Genomic DNA, 16,246 nt, shown 5'->3' with positions numbered 1-16,246 from the left:
AAATGAAAGGTTGGAATAAAATGTGCTATGAATAACGTGAATAAAAATTTTAGGCATCCCAATTATGCTATAAAACAAAGCAAAAATAAAAGTTCACATCAATAGAGACAAATGACCATGTTACATGAGACCTAGAAGAACAATAGACAATGAACTGACATCAATATTAAATATACGTGCCAACTGGCATAGCACCTAAATTTATGAAGGAAAAATTAACTGAATTTAAAAAATAGTAGCACAACAATAACAGATGATTTCAATGTTTCTTTCTCAAAGATGGAAAAAGCTAAATGAAATATTTAGGAAAGGTCATATATAGAATTGAATATACTATTAGAAAATTTAGAACCAAATGATTTATGACGCTTTCTGGATGAACCCATTTGTGTGTGTATACACATTACATATACACATTTTTTGGTCTATTTTTGTTGCTTATTATTTTCCTTGATTTTTTAAGTAATAATAATCTAATAGCTAGTATTTACATAGCATTTTAAGATTTGCAAATGTTATCTCATTTAATCCTCACAATAACCCTGTGAAATATGTGCTGTTATTGCCCGCATTTTATAGATGGGGAAACTAAGGCAGATCGCCATTAAGTGTCTTGTCCAGGCTCACATAACTTATAAGTATGTGAAGCAAGATGGCAATTCCAGTCTTCCCAACTCTAAGTTGAATGCTCTTACCAGTGTGTTAGCTATGTGAGATTTCTCCATGTCCATACTTCTCAATATCATATGGGACTTTTATAAAACAGATCGTGTATTAGGGCATGGAGAAATTCAAAACAAATATAAAAAAGCAGAACAACTAAATATGTCACTTACAGACCATAATACAATAAAAATACAAAGCACAAGCAAAAATATAAACCAAAATGAAGACATATACTAAACAATGAGTGGGCCCAGAGAACAAACCGTCAAAATGACTGATAACGACTTGAAAGAAAAACAATGATAATAACAAGACAACGTACCAAAATTTCTGGGATGCAGCTAAAGCAGTCCTCAGAGGAAAAATTATATCCCTAAAAACATATGTTAACAAAATAGAAAAAGAGAGGATTAATGAACTGACTATGAAATTTTAAAAATAGACACCCCCAAAACAAACCCAAAATAAGCAGAAGAGAGAAAAATGTAAAAATTAAAGGAGAAATAAGTTGGAAACCAAGACCACTGAACTGATAAAGAAGAAAATCTTGTTCTTTAAAAAGACTAACAAAATTGATAAACCTTTAGCCAAACTAAATAGAGAAATGATATTAACAAAACAAAAAAAAATCATCCAGATAAAATTAGAATGAAAAGAAACAAAAAAATTATTAGAAGCTAATATACACACGTATGTGTGTGTGTGTGTGTGTGTATCCTCAAATTAACAAAGCACTTTTAAATACAGATCTTAAATAATCTAATCTTAGAAAAGGAAATTAATGTAACTGCAAAGCAACTACCAAAGAAAGAAATTCTTGGTTCAGATGGATTTATAGAAAAATTCTATTAAACTTTTAAGGGAAAATTATAATTAACGCATACTAAAATATTATTCTCAAAAACTGAGAAAGAAAGTGCTCTATATTCACCTATATGAGGTGAATATAGTCCTAATGCCTAAGCCAAGGAAAGATGAAGCAAAGATTATAATCTAAATTAATGAATATTGATAAATTTTTAAATTTTAAAATAAAATCCTAACAATACTACAGCAATTTATTTGAAAAAAAAAATCAGTGACTGAAGTTATACCAGAGGTGAAAGGATGGCTCAGTATTAGGAAAATAATTATCATAATAATTTATTAAAAACTAAAATATTTTATACATGTTTCTATCAATAAATTTTTTTAAAAGTACCTTTCTTTCATAGAAAGGTCTTTCTACAAGAGGTACTTTTTTAATATGATAAAAAATACTACCTAAACCCAAAAGCTAGCATTATATGCTAGGGAAACATTAGAAGCCTTCAAAATAAATATAGGGTTAAAGCAAAGATATCTTCTTTCCCTGATGTTATTTGAAAAAAGTCTAGAAATTCTAGCAATCGCAACAATATAAGGAAAGAAATGAAGATGTACAGGTAGTACTGAGAAGAATCCCATTTATTTGTTTAGCTAAACATGGTTTGTTTGTTTGTTTTTTACACCTATGGTTTTAGGCTATGCTATATTGTGTTACTTGAGTTCTTCACACGTTTAACAGTAGGGATTAGCTAGCTTCCAGTGGCTTCACTATCTTCTAGCTAGAAGAGAAGGCCAAGGTTTTTCTGTTCCTAAGCTGTCCTTCACCCGCTCCTACCATATCTATCACTCTGGTTCTTACTTAGCTGGCTTGTTATCTCCAAATTTCAAAATCCAAACAGCTGAAAGTCATTTGGGCGTCAGGATTGGAAGTAAACCAGTTGGACCACAGCTTCAATGTTCTATGTCAAAATAAAGTTGACAGGGGCAGCTAGGTGGTGCAGTGAATAGAGCTCTGGCCTTAGAGTCAGGAGGACCTGGGTTCAAATCCAGCCTCAGACACTTAACACTTAATAGCTGTGTGACCCTGGGCAAGTCACTTAACCCGATTGCCTCACCAAAAAGCAAAAAAAAAAAAATTAAAGTAAAGTTGAGAAAATATTCCTAGAGGTCAAAGGCAGAAAGGTACCTACATACGTGGAGATTCTTACAGCAGCATTATTTACAGTAGCAAAAAACTGGTAGGAAAGTAAGTGAATGCCCATCAACTGGGGAATGGCAAAACAAATTGGGACACATGAATGAAATGGGATATTATTGTGTCATAAGAAATAGAGAATTAGGAGCAGCTAGGTGGTGCAGTGGACAGAGCACTGGCCCTGGAGTCAGGAGCATCTGAGTTCAAATCTGGCCTCCGAAACTTACTAGCTGTGTGACCTTGGGCAAGTCACTTAACCCCATTGCCTAGTAAAAAACAAAAGCAAAAAAGAAAAAAAAAACAAAGAAATAGAGAATGTGAGAAATTCAGAGAAAGTTGGGAATAGTCATATGAAAGAATGTAGAGCAAAGAAAACAGAACCAGGAGAATATTTTACACAATGACATCAGTAAGGTAAAGGAAGACAAGACTAGAAGACTTCCATACTCTGATTGATGCAGGGACCAGTTATGACTTCAGAAGGCTTGATGGTGAAGCATGCCAACTGCTGAATGGTGGTAGACCATAAGATGAGCCAATGATTGGATTTATTTTGCTTGACTGTATTCATCTGTTACAGGAGAAGGTTCTATTGGAGGCAGGGGGAACTAATGGGAAGTAACAATTTCATATGTACATATATAGATGAATGTATGTATGTCTATGTCCATAAATATTTAATATGAAAAACAGAAAGATTACATCTCAGACATGTATTCAAGAGAGAATACCAAAGATAATCATTAGTCAACCTCCAAGATACAGTGAAGGTAGAAATCCACAACGAATACACTATCAGAAGTGGTGGCCAGATGCATGTCTGTGTGGTAGTAGATAGAGAATGGGGAGGGATATCCAAGTGGTAGTGGGGGGAGGGTGATGGTAGTTACCTTTGTACAAAAGTTATCCCCTTGAAGCATATACACTACCCCCAGAAGATACCAATTATGTGCTAAATGACTTGGGAAAAAGGGAAAGGGGGGAGAGGTAAATCTGACCTTTTCTGGCTAGGAATAAATAGGCAGGAATAACAGTGCCCTATAACTCATTAAAAAAAAAACTTTTCCTTTTAGTTTGGCATTATGGAAATTCTCCTCACCAATTTTATGGAGAGTTATCTCTTATTAGTCTGCTGGCTACATATTCTCAGGAAAGTCACTGACCAACATTTGAATTGTGATTTCAGTTCAAAGCAATCATAATTACCCTTTTTCTTCTACCTTTTTCATAAGGTGTCTTAGTGCACTCAGTCTTAGAATAGGAATGCAGAAATTTTAGTAAAGGTCCCTGTACAAAAGTACATGAAGCTGATTTGGAAGATTGAGAATGGAAGAACCATGATATGTAAACTACACTGCTCTATGAAGAGAATGGCCATCTTAGTCTGGGTAGAGAACTCCCGACTCTCCCTCCCCATGTCCTAATCTCTCATTTCCATCGCTCTCCTGTACATTGCCGTCTGATTGTCACTGAAGAACCTTAATCTCAGTACATCCAAACTGACGTCATCTTTTCCCCAAAATCAGATCCTCCTTCCCTCTTCATTACTTGTGCTACTATTCTGCCTTGGGAGGGGGAGAGGAGAGAATAAATTAAAAACCCCAACAGTTTAAGACGAATAGTAACAAAAAAAGCCAAGCAGTCTTACCAAAAACTTGCATGAATTTTGAGAACAAGTCTGAGGATAAGAAAAGATTACAGTTATACCTTTCATATCATGATTTTCCCTATCATGGATTCAATTTATCACAGGTCAGCATCAGAGATTAAATGGAAATTTTGGGGGAGTTTTGTGGAAGCAGCAGACAGCACTCTGAAGGCCAGCAGATGACACAGAACCTGTGACCAAATACTTAACCTGAATGGGCATTGTAAATCCCCCATAAAAGAAGAAGAAAAATTCAGACTGCTCTGGTATGGAGAGGGCCAAACAATTTTTACTCAGATTTTCAAGATCCCAGGGGACGGTGCCCCTAACCCTTGAGATGTGGAACGGATAACTGTATCCTTACTGATAGATAGTATTAAAGTCATAGACTACTAGGTTTGGAGTCAGAAGACTTAACTAGATTCATCTCCTGATGCTTGGCTGGCTGTGTGACCTTGGGCAATTTACTTATCTGCTTGGATCCCAAGGCAGATGGGTGCTTGGAGCAAGATCCCACACTGACAGAATCACAGTTCTTTGACACTAACTGGTAATAATTCTAGAACTTGAAGAAGCTAGAATTTAGTTATTATCATTTCCCCTCCCTCACAGCCTCCTGTCTAACTCCTCTAATAGGGAAGTTTGGACTTTCCTATTATTATTGATGGCACCACCACCCTTCTGGTCACCCAGGCTCAAAAACATTGGTATCATCCTAAACTCCTCACTCTGTCTCATCCCCCATATACAATCAGTTGACCAATCGTCTTGTTTCTACTTTTTATTTGGCTTGACATTGATATAGGGCTACAAAGTCTGAAAAGTATTTTATTTACATTATCTCATTTGACCCTTGCAACAATGGAGTGAGAGAGATGCTACAGATATTATTATCCCCATTTTATGGATTAGAAAACTGAGGCTGGTCTTGAGGCTCCTGTTAGCATGCTAAGGTCTGTGAGGGCAGAGACTACATCTTATTTGTTTTTAAATTCTCTATCTTCCCCTTCCCCTTCTTGTCTTCTATGCAGATTAAGGCATGTAGAAGGAACAATTTATGTGTACACTTTTAGGATTTATGCCCCACCTACCTAAAAGGTGTCATAAATGTTATGGTTGTTCAATGATGATTTGAGACTAAAACAGAACCAGGAGCAGACCAGCTAAAGTAAACTGAAGAAATACATTTGTTTTTTCAGCTTTCTAGCAGATGAGACAACAAGGAAACAGTGGATTTTGTAGTTTGCATTTTTTTTCTGAGAGTAGGAATTGTACAAATTAATCTGCAAAAACCAAATTTTTTTCCCTAGAGAAACAAGTTAATGAGGCTGGAGCATGTGCCTCCCCCATCAGCCCTGTCCCACCACTCATCCATGGATAGGATCAGGGAAAGGAGGTAGCAAAATCAACTAGGAAGCCTAATTTTAAAACAGGGTAAAAATGGAATGAGAGAAATAACCACACTGGTGCCTCTAGCCTTGTTTACTGCTCTATTCTGCAGAGGGAAAACTTAAGAGAGCAAAAGGGGCTTAGTGGTTCTGAAGAAAGCTACAGCCAGGATGGCCTCTGGATTATTCTTCACACTCTTCTACCATGTTTCTTCTTGCCATTCTCCCTCCAACCATTGTGGAACATAACTGGATCAAGTCACCTGCATAGGGTAGGCAGGCAGCAGTCCAGAAATCTGATTCAAGAAATAAACATTTTTTTTTTCAAAGTACATGCACCCAACTGGTCCTCAGCTGCTAACGTTCATGGATTACTCATTCTTCCTTCCAATCACGTCATGTGCAAGTCTCCAGGTGGCTGCGGGGTATTTGCTTACGGTGACTACCACTGGTTTCCCTGAGAGCTGTTTATTTTTCCAGACCTCAACTTATTACATCACTCTGTGGTTTTCCTGCAAGCAGTCAATGCAGACCAACGGAGTTTAGGGGGTGAGGGAGCACAAGGGTTACACTCAGCAGTCTTTGAACCATCGAAACCCAAAGACAACAGATTCCCTGTCAGAGGGAAGAGAGGTCTATAGTCTTGAAGATCTGATACCATCGTCAGAGATTATATAAGGAGAGTCCCAAATCCCAATGTGCTTATGCTAAACAAAAAAAAATTATATAACCCTTAACACATATAGATCTAGATAAAATTAAGCATTGTCATGTCTATAAACAAGTGAGAAACGTTCTCAAGATTTCTTACAACTTGGGAAGAACTACGCTTATACTTATTGGTAATTACAATATCACTAAGGAAAGGCATGAGGAACTTAGGACTCTTTCTGTACATGAAGACCAAGGGACAGTGGAAGTCAAACTGGTGAAGAAAGAAGTCACGACCCTCTTTGATTTAACCCGTAGAGTCTAGTTCCAGAAATCCTTGTGCTAAAGAGTGTCTGTATTTTACCCTATAAGGGATGGGGATTCACTGAAATGAATGGCATGTGTAAGCACTTCTGTTCCTCTATGACCTTTCCTATTTCCTCTATTCCACTTTCTCTCTCTTTATACTAAAAGATATTAGTTTATGGCATCACCCTATAAAGAGGCCATATCCCTTGGAAAGCTGAGCCAGGTGTACATCAAACCAAAGGTAGAGAAAATGAAAAAACGACTCAAGCTAAAGAGATGAAAGCCAAGCAACCTTACCAAAACCAAAGAGTTCAAAGGAAAAGTCTGGGAGTAAGAACAGAGTAATAACTGACATCATTATGACATAATACAACATGACATGACATAATGATTTAAAGTTAAAAAAAACATTTTACATATATTATTTCATTTGACCCCAACAACAATGAAATGAGATAGATATTGCCAACATTATTTTACTGAAGAGAAAACTGAGGTTCAGAGAGATTATTAAGTGACCTGCCCTTGTAACATGGTTAGTAAATGTCAGAGTCAGGATTCAAACACAGATCTTCTTGACTCCAAGACAGGAATTATATCTACTATACCCTGCTACCTTTCTCCATGGCAACTGTTTAGTGCTTCAAACACTCATATTCTATTTAGTAGACACAGGAGGATTCATGTGAACATGTCTTCCATTGTCAGGCCACTTCCCAAAGATAAGTGGAGATAAACGCTACCATTTAGGATATACAGGAGGAAAAAAGGACATTGAAAAACAGCCCCTAGGGACTTATCCTGGCACAACGGGGTCTGGGAAGGGTGAATAAATGTGTGTCAGGGAGCAGAATGAGCTCTAGGGAAGTAGAAGCAAAAGAATGTGAGTTCTAATCTAGACTTTGTTATTAAATCATTGTGTCATTGATGTGACTCTAAACCACTCACCTAATTACTTTCTCCTTCTATAAAACAAGGTCCCCAAATTTTGTGAAAAATGATAAAATTCTTCAAAAAAACTCAAAAGATTAAAAGTAAGAGATAAGAGACCTAGGTCAAAACTTGGCTGTGGGAGAAGCCAAATCCCAAGTTATAAAGCATTATCTAATTGGATGCATCACTTTTCTTAAAAACAAAGACACCTCTTGAGGGACAGGGTTAAGGAGGCTCATGGGAACACTGATCTAGAGCCCTAAGATACCACAAAGGTAATCGAGTTCAGGGCTTCTTAAAACTTTTTCCACTCACGACCCCTTCAGCACTTCTTAAACTGTGGCTTGCCACTTCATATTGTACTTAGTACAATCCTCTTATTTTACACATGAAGAAGCTGAGGCCCAGAGGCAGGATTCACACTTAAGTCTTTTGACTCCAGATTTAGGACTCTTTCCATTTCACCAAGCTGCTTTCCATAGTAAATGAGGGAGAAAAAAGAGTATTTTTTTTAAAGGGAAGAAATCTGTCAAACACCCAAAAGATGATACAGAGCATGGTGAGTATATGACAAAGCCTTGAGGATTTGAAAGACCAAGGTACCTGGGAGGGAAGAAAAGCGCGTGAGTGTCGGGGAAGGGTAGTACATGGGGGATGGCAGGCTAAGTCTGTCTGAACATGTGTCATGCCTTCCAAAACCTTTAGCCACTTTACAAAGCATTTCCAATACCAACAATTCCCAGTCCAACAAGAAAAAAAACAGGAACATAGGGTCTGAGCATGGAAAAAAATAAAGGATGTTTGGGTGAAAGTGAAGCTGGGATGTTCGTTTGGTCTCTTGTAGAGGGAAGAGAGAAATCACTCCCAAGGAGATCATACTCAGAGTTTATCACCAACAGGTAACTTCTCTTATTCCCACTGTGAGCTTCCCAGGATGGAAGGATCAGAGATACCTGAGAGCTAAAAGGATTTCTACAATCAAATCTTCACTAAAAATGAAACAAAACACACTTTTACCAGGTACCTGGCTGTACAAGACAGCCAGTATCAACTTCTAGCTACTTCACTAAGTGGCTTCTCTCTTTTACCCCAAGAGGGTATCACTGATGTCACCCTCGCCGTCAGGATGGAAGTTAAACCTCTAGGTTCCCACCAAACTTTGCAGACTACTTCTGAGAGGCTATCATAGGCATACAACTGAGAAACAAAAGAATCATAGGGTGGTTTTTTTGTGTGTGTGGTCTCCTTTTTGCAGGGCACTGGTTTCCCTGGGTTAAACTAAGAAGCATTTCATATTTGGAAGAGAATGCTTAGTCTTTTACTAAGACTTCAGTAAGTATCTAAATGTCTACTGTGTGCAAGATGCTAGGAATACAAAATTAAAAACTGACCGGCTTTGCCCTTCAAAAAGTTTACAACCTTTTTTTTTTTTACTGTCTTTGTACTACTTGACCTTTCTGTGGTTTTGGACAGTGCTTTTTGATACTTACCCCCTAGCTTGATTTCTTAGTCTTACTCTGTCCTGGCTCCTCACTTACCAGGTTGGTCATTTTTCCCCCACAGTCTTCTTTTTTGAGCCATCACTCAATTAAGTGTGGGTATCCATCCAATCGTCTATGCTGGAAATTTCATCTATTCCAAAGGGTTTTATTACAGTGCCCAAACCTATGTATCTGATTCTTTCTCCTTAACTCTAGCCCCATATTACTCACTGACATCCATTCATTCATTCTACTTAGGTAGTCCATTAGTAACTCAAACCCACATGGTCCACGACAAAATTCATCACCTTCCCCCTGCTCCCCATACCAACTGCTTCTCCAGAATTTCCTATTTCTATTGAAGATGTCAACATTTTCCCCATTACTCATTTTCATAATTTCAGTCATCTTTGATTCTTCATCCTCTCTTACCCCTCCCCCCACATCCAATTGGGTCACCAAGTTGTATCAGTACTGCCTCCATGACATCTTTTGTTTCCTTCTCTCTATTTAACAGGGCCTCAACCCTAGTTACCTGAACTACTATAAAAGCTTCCTAATTAACTTCACCTGCTCACCTCTACCCTCTACAACTTCTCCCTCATGCAACTATCCAAATAATTTTCCTAAAGCTGGCCATGTGATTTCCTCTACTCAAAAGCCTTTAATGGTCCCCACCCCTCAGCCTTTAGTGTAGAATAAAATACAAACTCCTGAACTTGGCATTCACGGCCTTCCATGATCTGTCGCCATGTTACCTACCCAGATTTGCTTTCTCTATCTCTCTTTCACACTCTTTACATTCCAGCCAAACTGGACAGCTGGCTCTTGCCTACACTTACCTCTATGCAATTTCAAAACCCCCGCCTTGTACCAGGAATGCACTCTCTCCCCTGCACTTTTTTTTCTTCCTTTTCAGATCAGTTGAAGTGCCACAAGCAGCTGTGGGGCAGTTGGAAAGAGTGCTAGACTCAGAGGAAGGAAAACCTGAATTTGAATCCTGCCTCGGTCACTTATGGGCATTTTACCTAACCTGGAGAAAGGCGATTGGTTTGGTGGACACCACACTGGACTTAGGGGTCAGGAGGATCTGAGTTCATACACATACAGTTTGTATGACGCTGGGCAAATCACTTCACTGCTCTGTGCCTCAGTTACGTCATCTGTAAAATGATGGAGTCACATTCCATGGCTTCTGAGGTCTCTTCAGGATTCAAAATCTGTGGTACTCCAAACATATACAAAACTTGTTCTACAGGGATACACCTCTCTTACTCGTACTTTTCTCAAGTTTTCCTAATTAAATAACAGCTAATGTTTATATAGCACTTACCACGTGCTAGACACTGTGCTAAATGCTTTACAATTATTATCTCATTTGGTCCTTACAACAGGTGTTATCCCCATTTTACAATGAGGAAACTGAGGCAAACAGAGGTTAAGTGACTTGCCTGGGGTCACACAGCTACCAAGAATCTGAGGCCAGATTTGAACTCAGGTCTTCCTGACTCCAGGCTCAGTGTTCTATCTATTGCACTACTTAAATACTTTGTCTAATTGCCCCTTTGTCCAATTCACTCCCTAACTTGTATTATGTTTATCTGAGTACCTGTTTTTATTCCTTCGGTAGAGTGTAAGGTCCTTGTGAGCAGGTCTGTTTTGTTCTGTTTTTCTGTCCTCAACAATGAGGACTGGGCTTTGCAAATAATATGTGTTCAATACATATTTATGAAACTGAGTTGTTGATTTGAAGCAGTGGCACCTGAGCTAGCTAGCCTTCAAGGAAAGAGAGAGAGAAGGAGAGAGGGAGAGAGGGGGAGAGAAGAAGGGGAAGACAGAGGGAGAGGGAGGGAGAGGGAGAAAGTAAGGGAAAGGGGGGAGGGAGGGGAGAAGGGGAGAGAGGAGGGAGAGAGAAAGAGGAGAGAGAGAGAAGAGAGAGGAGAGAGAAGGAGAAAGAAGGAGAGAGGGAGGAGAGGGGGAGAGGGAGGAAGAGGGGGAGAAAGGGAGAGAGGAGGGAGGGAGGGAGAGAGGGAGAGAGGGAGAGAGGGAGAGAGGGAGAGAGGGAGAGAGGGAGAGAGAGAGAGAGAGAGAGAGAGGGAGAGAGAGAGGGAGGGAGGGAGAGAGAGAGAGAGAGAGAGAAGAGAGAGAGAGAGAGAGAGAGAGAGAGAGAGAGAGAGAGAGAGAGAGAATGAGAATGAGAATGAGAATGAGAATGAGAATGAATTCCTTAAGGAGAAGGAATGTGAAATTAGTGCTTTCTAGACAAAGGGGCTAGCCTGTGCTAGAATTCAGGGAAAAGAAAACAATTTTCACTGGCAAATCCCCAGAACACCCACCCACCCTTGAAAATCAGCGCTGGTTTCAATTCCATTGGGGGAAACACCATTTCAGCCCTCCCCTAAAGCTCTTTGCCACATCCCAAAGCAGTCAGCATAGTGACCTCATTTATACTTCTTTCAGACACAACCTCAGGTCAACTGAAGCAATGCAAAGGGACATGGGAGCCAGCAGCAAGGGCTTAGCTCTTTCTAGAAAGAATCTTTGTACCTTCCTTAAAGAAGGGCGGTAAGGGAGATCTAACTGCCACGCTACCTGGAAAAGAGCAAGGCCGCCCACCCTGCTCCTTTGCTCAAGAACCTATGAGGGCCTCTGTGACAAAGTACAAACTCCTCAGCTTGGCATCTCAGGTTTTCACAATCTGGTTACAATGGAATCTTCTGAGATTATTGCATATTACTGCCTTTTCTCACATTCTGCATTCCGGCAACATTCCCCACTTGTGTGTTTGCCCTCAGGCTTTCCTCCTTTCCTGGAATATGTTGTTGTTCAGTGGTCCCCAACTCTTTGTGACCCCCATCTGGGGTTTTCTTGGCAAAGATCCTGGAGGGGTCTGCCATTTCCTTCTCCAGCTCATTTTACAGATGAGGAAACTGAGGCAAACAGGGTAAAGTGACTTGCCCAGGGTCACACAGCTAGTAAGTGTGTGAGGCCAGATTTGAACTCAGGTTTTCCTGACTCCAGTTCCAGTGCTCTCCTGGCTAACTGCAGTATACTCCCTCCTTAGAATTCCTAGCTCAGCTTATGTGTAACTTCCTATAGAAAGTCTGTGCTGATCCCCTTAAGTGTTAGTGCTCTTCCTCTTCCTCAAATTATCCCATGTAAACTTATCTGTTGACAAGTTATACATCCCCACTCCTACCCCCTAGCAGAATACAAACCCTGGAGGACAGGGATGTTTTTGAGTTTTTCTTTGTATTCCTAGGAAAGTGTCCATACATTCTGAGGCAGAACCTCATTAAATGCTGCTTGGCTTGGCTTGGAATGGAATGGGCCCAATTACCTGGGCCATGGGATAAAGGCCTTTCCAGCATTAAGGGTAAAGTGATTTTCTCCAGAGGTTACCTCTGGGCACTCACAAGATGAATATTCCCTCAACATTTCACCACCATAAGAGGTGACACAGAAAACCAAACTAAGAAATTGGCTTTGAGGTCATAAAAACTTGAATCTTTCCCTGAATAAAGAAATCCAATTCTGCCTGACTCACTATCCTCCTCCTCCTCCTCCTCCTCCTCCTCCCTAATTCTTCCCCCCCTATCAACAATATAAACTACACTGGGGCAGCTAGGTGGCACAGTGAATAGAGCACTGGCCCTGAAATCGGGAGGATCTGAGTTCAAATCTGGCCTCAGACCAAACACTTGACACTTACTAGCTGTGTGACCCGGGGCAAGTCACTTAACCCCAATTGCCTAAAAGAAAAACAAACAAACAAAAAAACAAACCAGAAAAAACCAATATAAACTACACACACAAGTAAATTTCTTACAATTTCATCATGGTCACACATAAACCATAATTATTTGTTTCCCCGTTTGTAAGCATTGACATACTTGGATTTCAGAAGTATATATGAATTGCACGCATTTTACACTTCCTCTGACATTCTCCACCTTTAGTTAATTTTCACAAAATCACACATGTCAAAGCGATCTTCCTAAAGCATAGGTCTAACCATGTCAGCCCCCCAACTCAGTAAACTTTCAGTGACCCCCAAATATAAGATCCTCTGTTGGGTTTACAAAACCTATTAAACCTTTCCTCCATTTCATCTTTCTAGTCTTCTTAGATCTCACTCACCCCCACACGCTGTATGATTCAGTGACATCAACCTCCTTGCTGTCTCTCGAATGTGACAATCTATTTCCTGACTCCAAACATTCTTCCACTGGCTGGTCCCCAAACCGGGAATGCTTTCCCTTCTTATCTCCACCTTCTGGCTCCCCTGGCTTCCTTTTCACCTTTTACAGAAAGGTTTCCCAATTCCCTCCTAATTCTAGTGTCTTCTCTCTCTTATTTCCAATTTATCCCACATACAGCTTGTTTGTACAAAGTTGTCTACATGTTGTCTCCCTCATTTGGCTGTGAACTTCTCAAGAGCAGGGGGCTACCATTTGCCTTTCCTTGTAGCTCGGAACACAGTAGGCACTTAATAAATGCTTATTGACTGACACTTTCGAGAAGGATAAACTAACAAATGATTACACTTCATAATAGAACTACAATGAATTAATTTGCTAATTAATTTCCTAATTAATGATTTTGCTAGTAGCTATTCCCATTTAGAGGCTATATGGATAGTGATTAAAGAGCTGACTTCAGAACCAAGAAGACCTGGGGTTCAAGTTTCTACCTCTGACACATACTGGAATGCTGTGTGACTCTCAGTGTTCTAGTCAACTCTGTAGGACAAGGATTCTTAACCTAAGGTCTATGAGCTTTAAAAAAAAATTGATAACTGAATTTCAATATGATCAGTTTCCTTTGTCATCCTATATGCTTTGTTTTATGCATTTTAAAACATTATTTTGAGAAGGGGCCCATAGGTTTTACCAGACTCCCAGAGGGGTCCATGACACAAATATGATTAAGAATCCCTGTTCTAAGTTTGTAAGTTACAGAGAAGGTGGTGACTTGAATTAGTAGAGTTTCCTCAATTCCTTATATCAGAGAAATCATAGTTCTAGCTTTTACCTCTATCCCAGTGGTTCTTAAAGTGTGGCCCAGAGAGTCCTGGGGATCCCTGAGACTTTTTAGTGAGTTCCCAAAGTAGATACTATTTTGATCATCATAATAAATAATCTGATGTTTTAATTTCTAATATGCAAATACTAGAAATTTCTAATATCCAAAGACATAAGTCATATAAACAAAAACTCTTCGGGTCCTCAATAATTTTTAACAGTGTAGAGAAGTCCCAAGACCAAAAAATTCTGAGAACTGTTCTTATCCTATTCCCCATTTATGGACGATGGCCCAAGGTTAGTCTTCAGGTTAAGGAAAGTAGACAAAGAGATTTTCCCCAAACCAATTAACCTTCAAAGATTCACATTTGTCCCACCAAGTTCCTAATCATGGAAGATTCAACCAGTGCCAAACAGAGTCCAAACTGACCAGAAATAATATACACTGTCAGCATCCAAAGACTTCAGTGAACAGTTTTAAGCTGGTTGTAGCTTAAAATGGGTCCAGGATTAGGGTTTTAAGAGTCCAATGGCTGATATCTTTATGAATAGCTTTGCTTCTTTCAGATTCTGGGCTATTTGGTATGGCAGCTAGAAGGTAAATAAAATTAAAACATGAAGTTAAACCACACATATCATAGAATGTTCAATTTGGAATAGGCTTACAGGTCATCTCACACATGCCTGTCACATAGTAGAAGCTCATTGACAAGTTAGTCAAACTTCTCATTTTAAAAATGAGGAAACTGAGGTCCAGGGTGGTAAGGTCACACAGCTAGTTAGTAGCAAAAGATAGCAAAGGATATGGGATAAAGAATACTCTCCCCAAAGGATCATTTACCTGAATTTCTTACATTAGAGTTGTTTAGTTTGGAGTCTTTGATTACCAGGTGCTTAATCCACAGAGTGGGGGCTGTGATTTCTAAAGGAAAAAAAAAGACAAAAATAAAGGGTTAGAGGTTAAATGAAGAGGAGAAAATTACCACATTCATGAAGTCAGACTCTGACCTTTCACTCCTTGATTCTGACCTGGGTACCTGTTCTAAGAGCCTGTGGTATTTCCTAAAACCTATGAGGTGATACCTCCTTCTCTTCCAAACCTGCCGTCATCTCTTGCTTTCTCCCTTTCTTTTCTTCTCTAAATCAGCTCAAAGGCTCTGATTCAGGATAACAAGTCTAACTCCCTCCCCACCCTTCAGTGATTCCATGGGGAGACATCTGCACTGGACAGTGGGGACCCATCCACAAAGTGGTCAGAGGCCAGGGGCCCTAAGCCATTCTGACCAGAAATCAAAATATTATCCCAGGAGTTGAAGAAGGCTGGGCCAAGCCCACTTCCTCTCAGCTGCTTCCTTGGGAGAAGATTTAAAGGGGATAAGTCAACAAAATGAGATCCAAACAAGCCGCAGAGACCACTTTAACTGGGAACTGCTGAGACTTTACCCAACAAGGAATAGAAAGTGAAAGAGTCATATAAGTTCTCTCTTGTTGTCCTTCCAATCAACCAAACTCTCAAGGCAGGCCTGATCCAGACTGGCCTTGAACGATTCCTTTGTCTTACAGGCTCCAAGGAAACAAGGTTGGTTCCAGGGCCCCTAGTTATTTGGGTCTCTCAATTGACAGTCCAGAGGTTTGGAATTCATTCCTTTCCAGGGGCATCTTGAACCTACTACAGGGTCATCTGAATTCTCAAGTTGTCCCCCACCCCACCCCAAACTCGATTGGTACTCACAGGGAATTTAAGACTGCCAAAGATCTAGGACTCTTTGGAGTTCTCAAGGTGCTGAGCCCAGGAAAGCCTCAGCTGAAACTCAGAGAACTTTGCTAGCCAGTTATTCCCAAACACCAAATCTAATAGGTTAATCAATACTAGCTCATTCCCATTTAAAGATGGCATATATAGGTTTGAACATCTGCTTTAAGAATCAGAGGTCTCTCCCATCTATTGCTATTTATTAAAAAAAATCTCATACTATTATTTAACTTTTCACGTGCACTTCTTGTCTTATTTATTAGGCTATTATTAATTCTTTGAGGCAAAGAACTATGTGCTCTACTTCCCCTTGCTCCCTATGGTAATTAATCTAGTGTATTACCTGAGAGGTGCTTAAATAAATCAAACCTTTATTAACTACTTGTTATAT

The 16,246-nt window shown here is 39.6% G+C and overlaps 1 protein-coding gene across 6 annotated transcripts in view; it reads right to left on the bottom strand.

The window, feature by feature from the left end:
- The window catches only part of SMOC1 (SPARC related modular calcium binding 1), a 206,057-nt gene that overhangs the window by 37,282 nt on the left and 152,529 nt on the right, over positions 1-16,246 (bottom strand). For all 6 annotated transcript variants that reach the window (XM_078151493.1, XM_020986385.2, XM_020986386.2 and 3 more), the window contains exon 7: positions 14,944-15,024. In XM_078151493.1, coding sequence (XP_078007619.1) covers positions 14,944-15,024 — 81 coding nt within the window. The remainder of the gene's footprint in view (positions 1-14,943; positions 15,025-16,246) is intronic.

This window comes from Phascolarctos cinereus, unplaced genomic scaffold, assembly GCF_003287225.1.
Source record: "Phascolarctos cinereus isolate Bilbo 61053 unplaced genomic scaffold, phaCin_HiC Scaffold_3;HRSCAF=262, whole genome shotgun sequence".
NCBI classification, from domain to species: domain Eukaryota; kingdom Metazoa; phylum Chordata; class Mammalia; order Diprotodontia; family Phascolarctidae; genus Phascolarctos; species Phascolarctos cinereus.
Note: the sequence above shows the minus strand (reverse complement) of the source record. Positions and strands in the feature narration are given on the sequence as shown.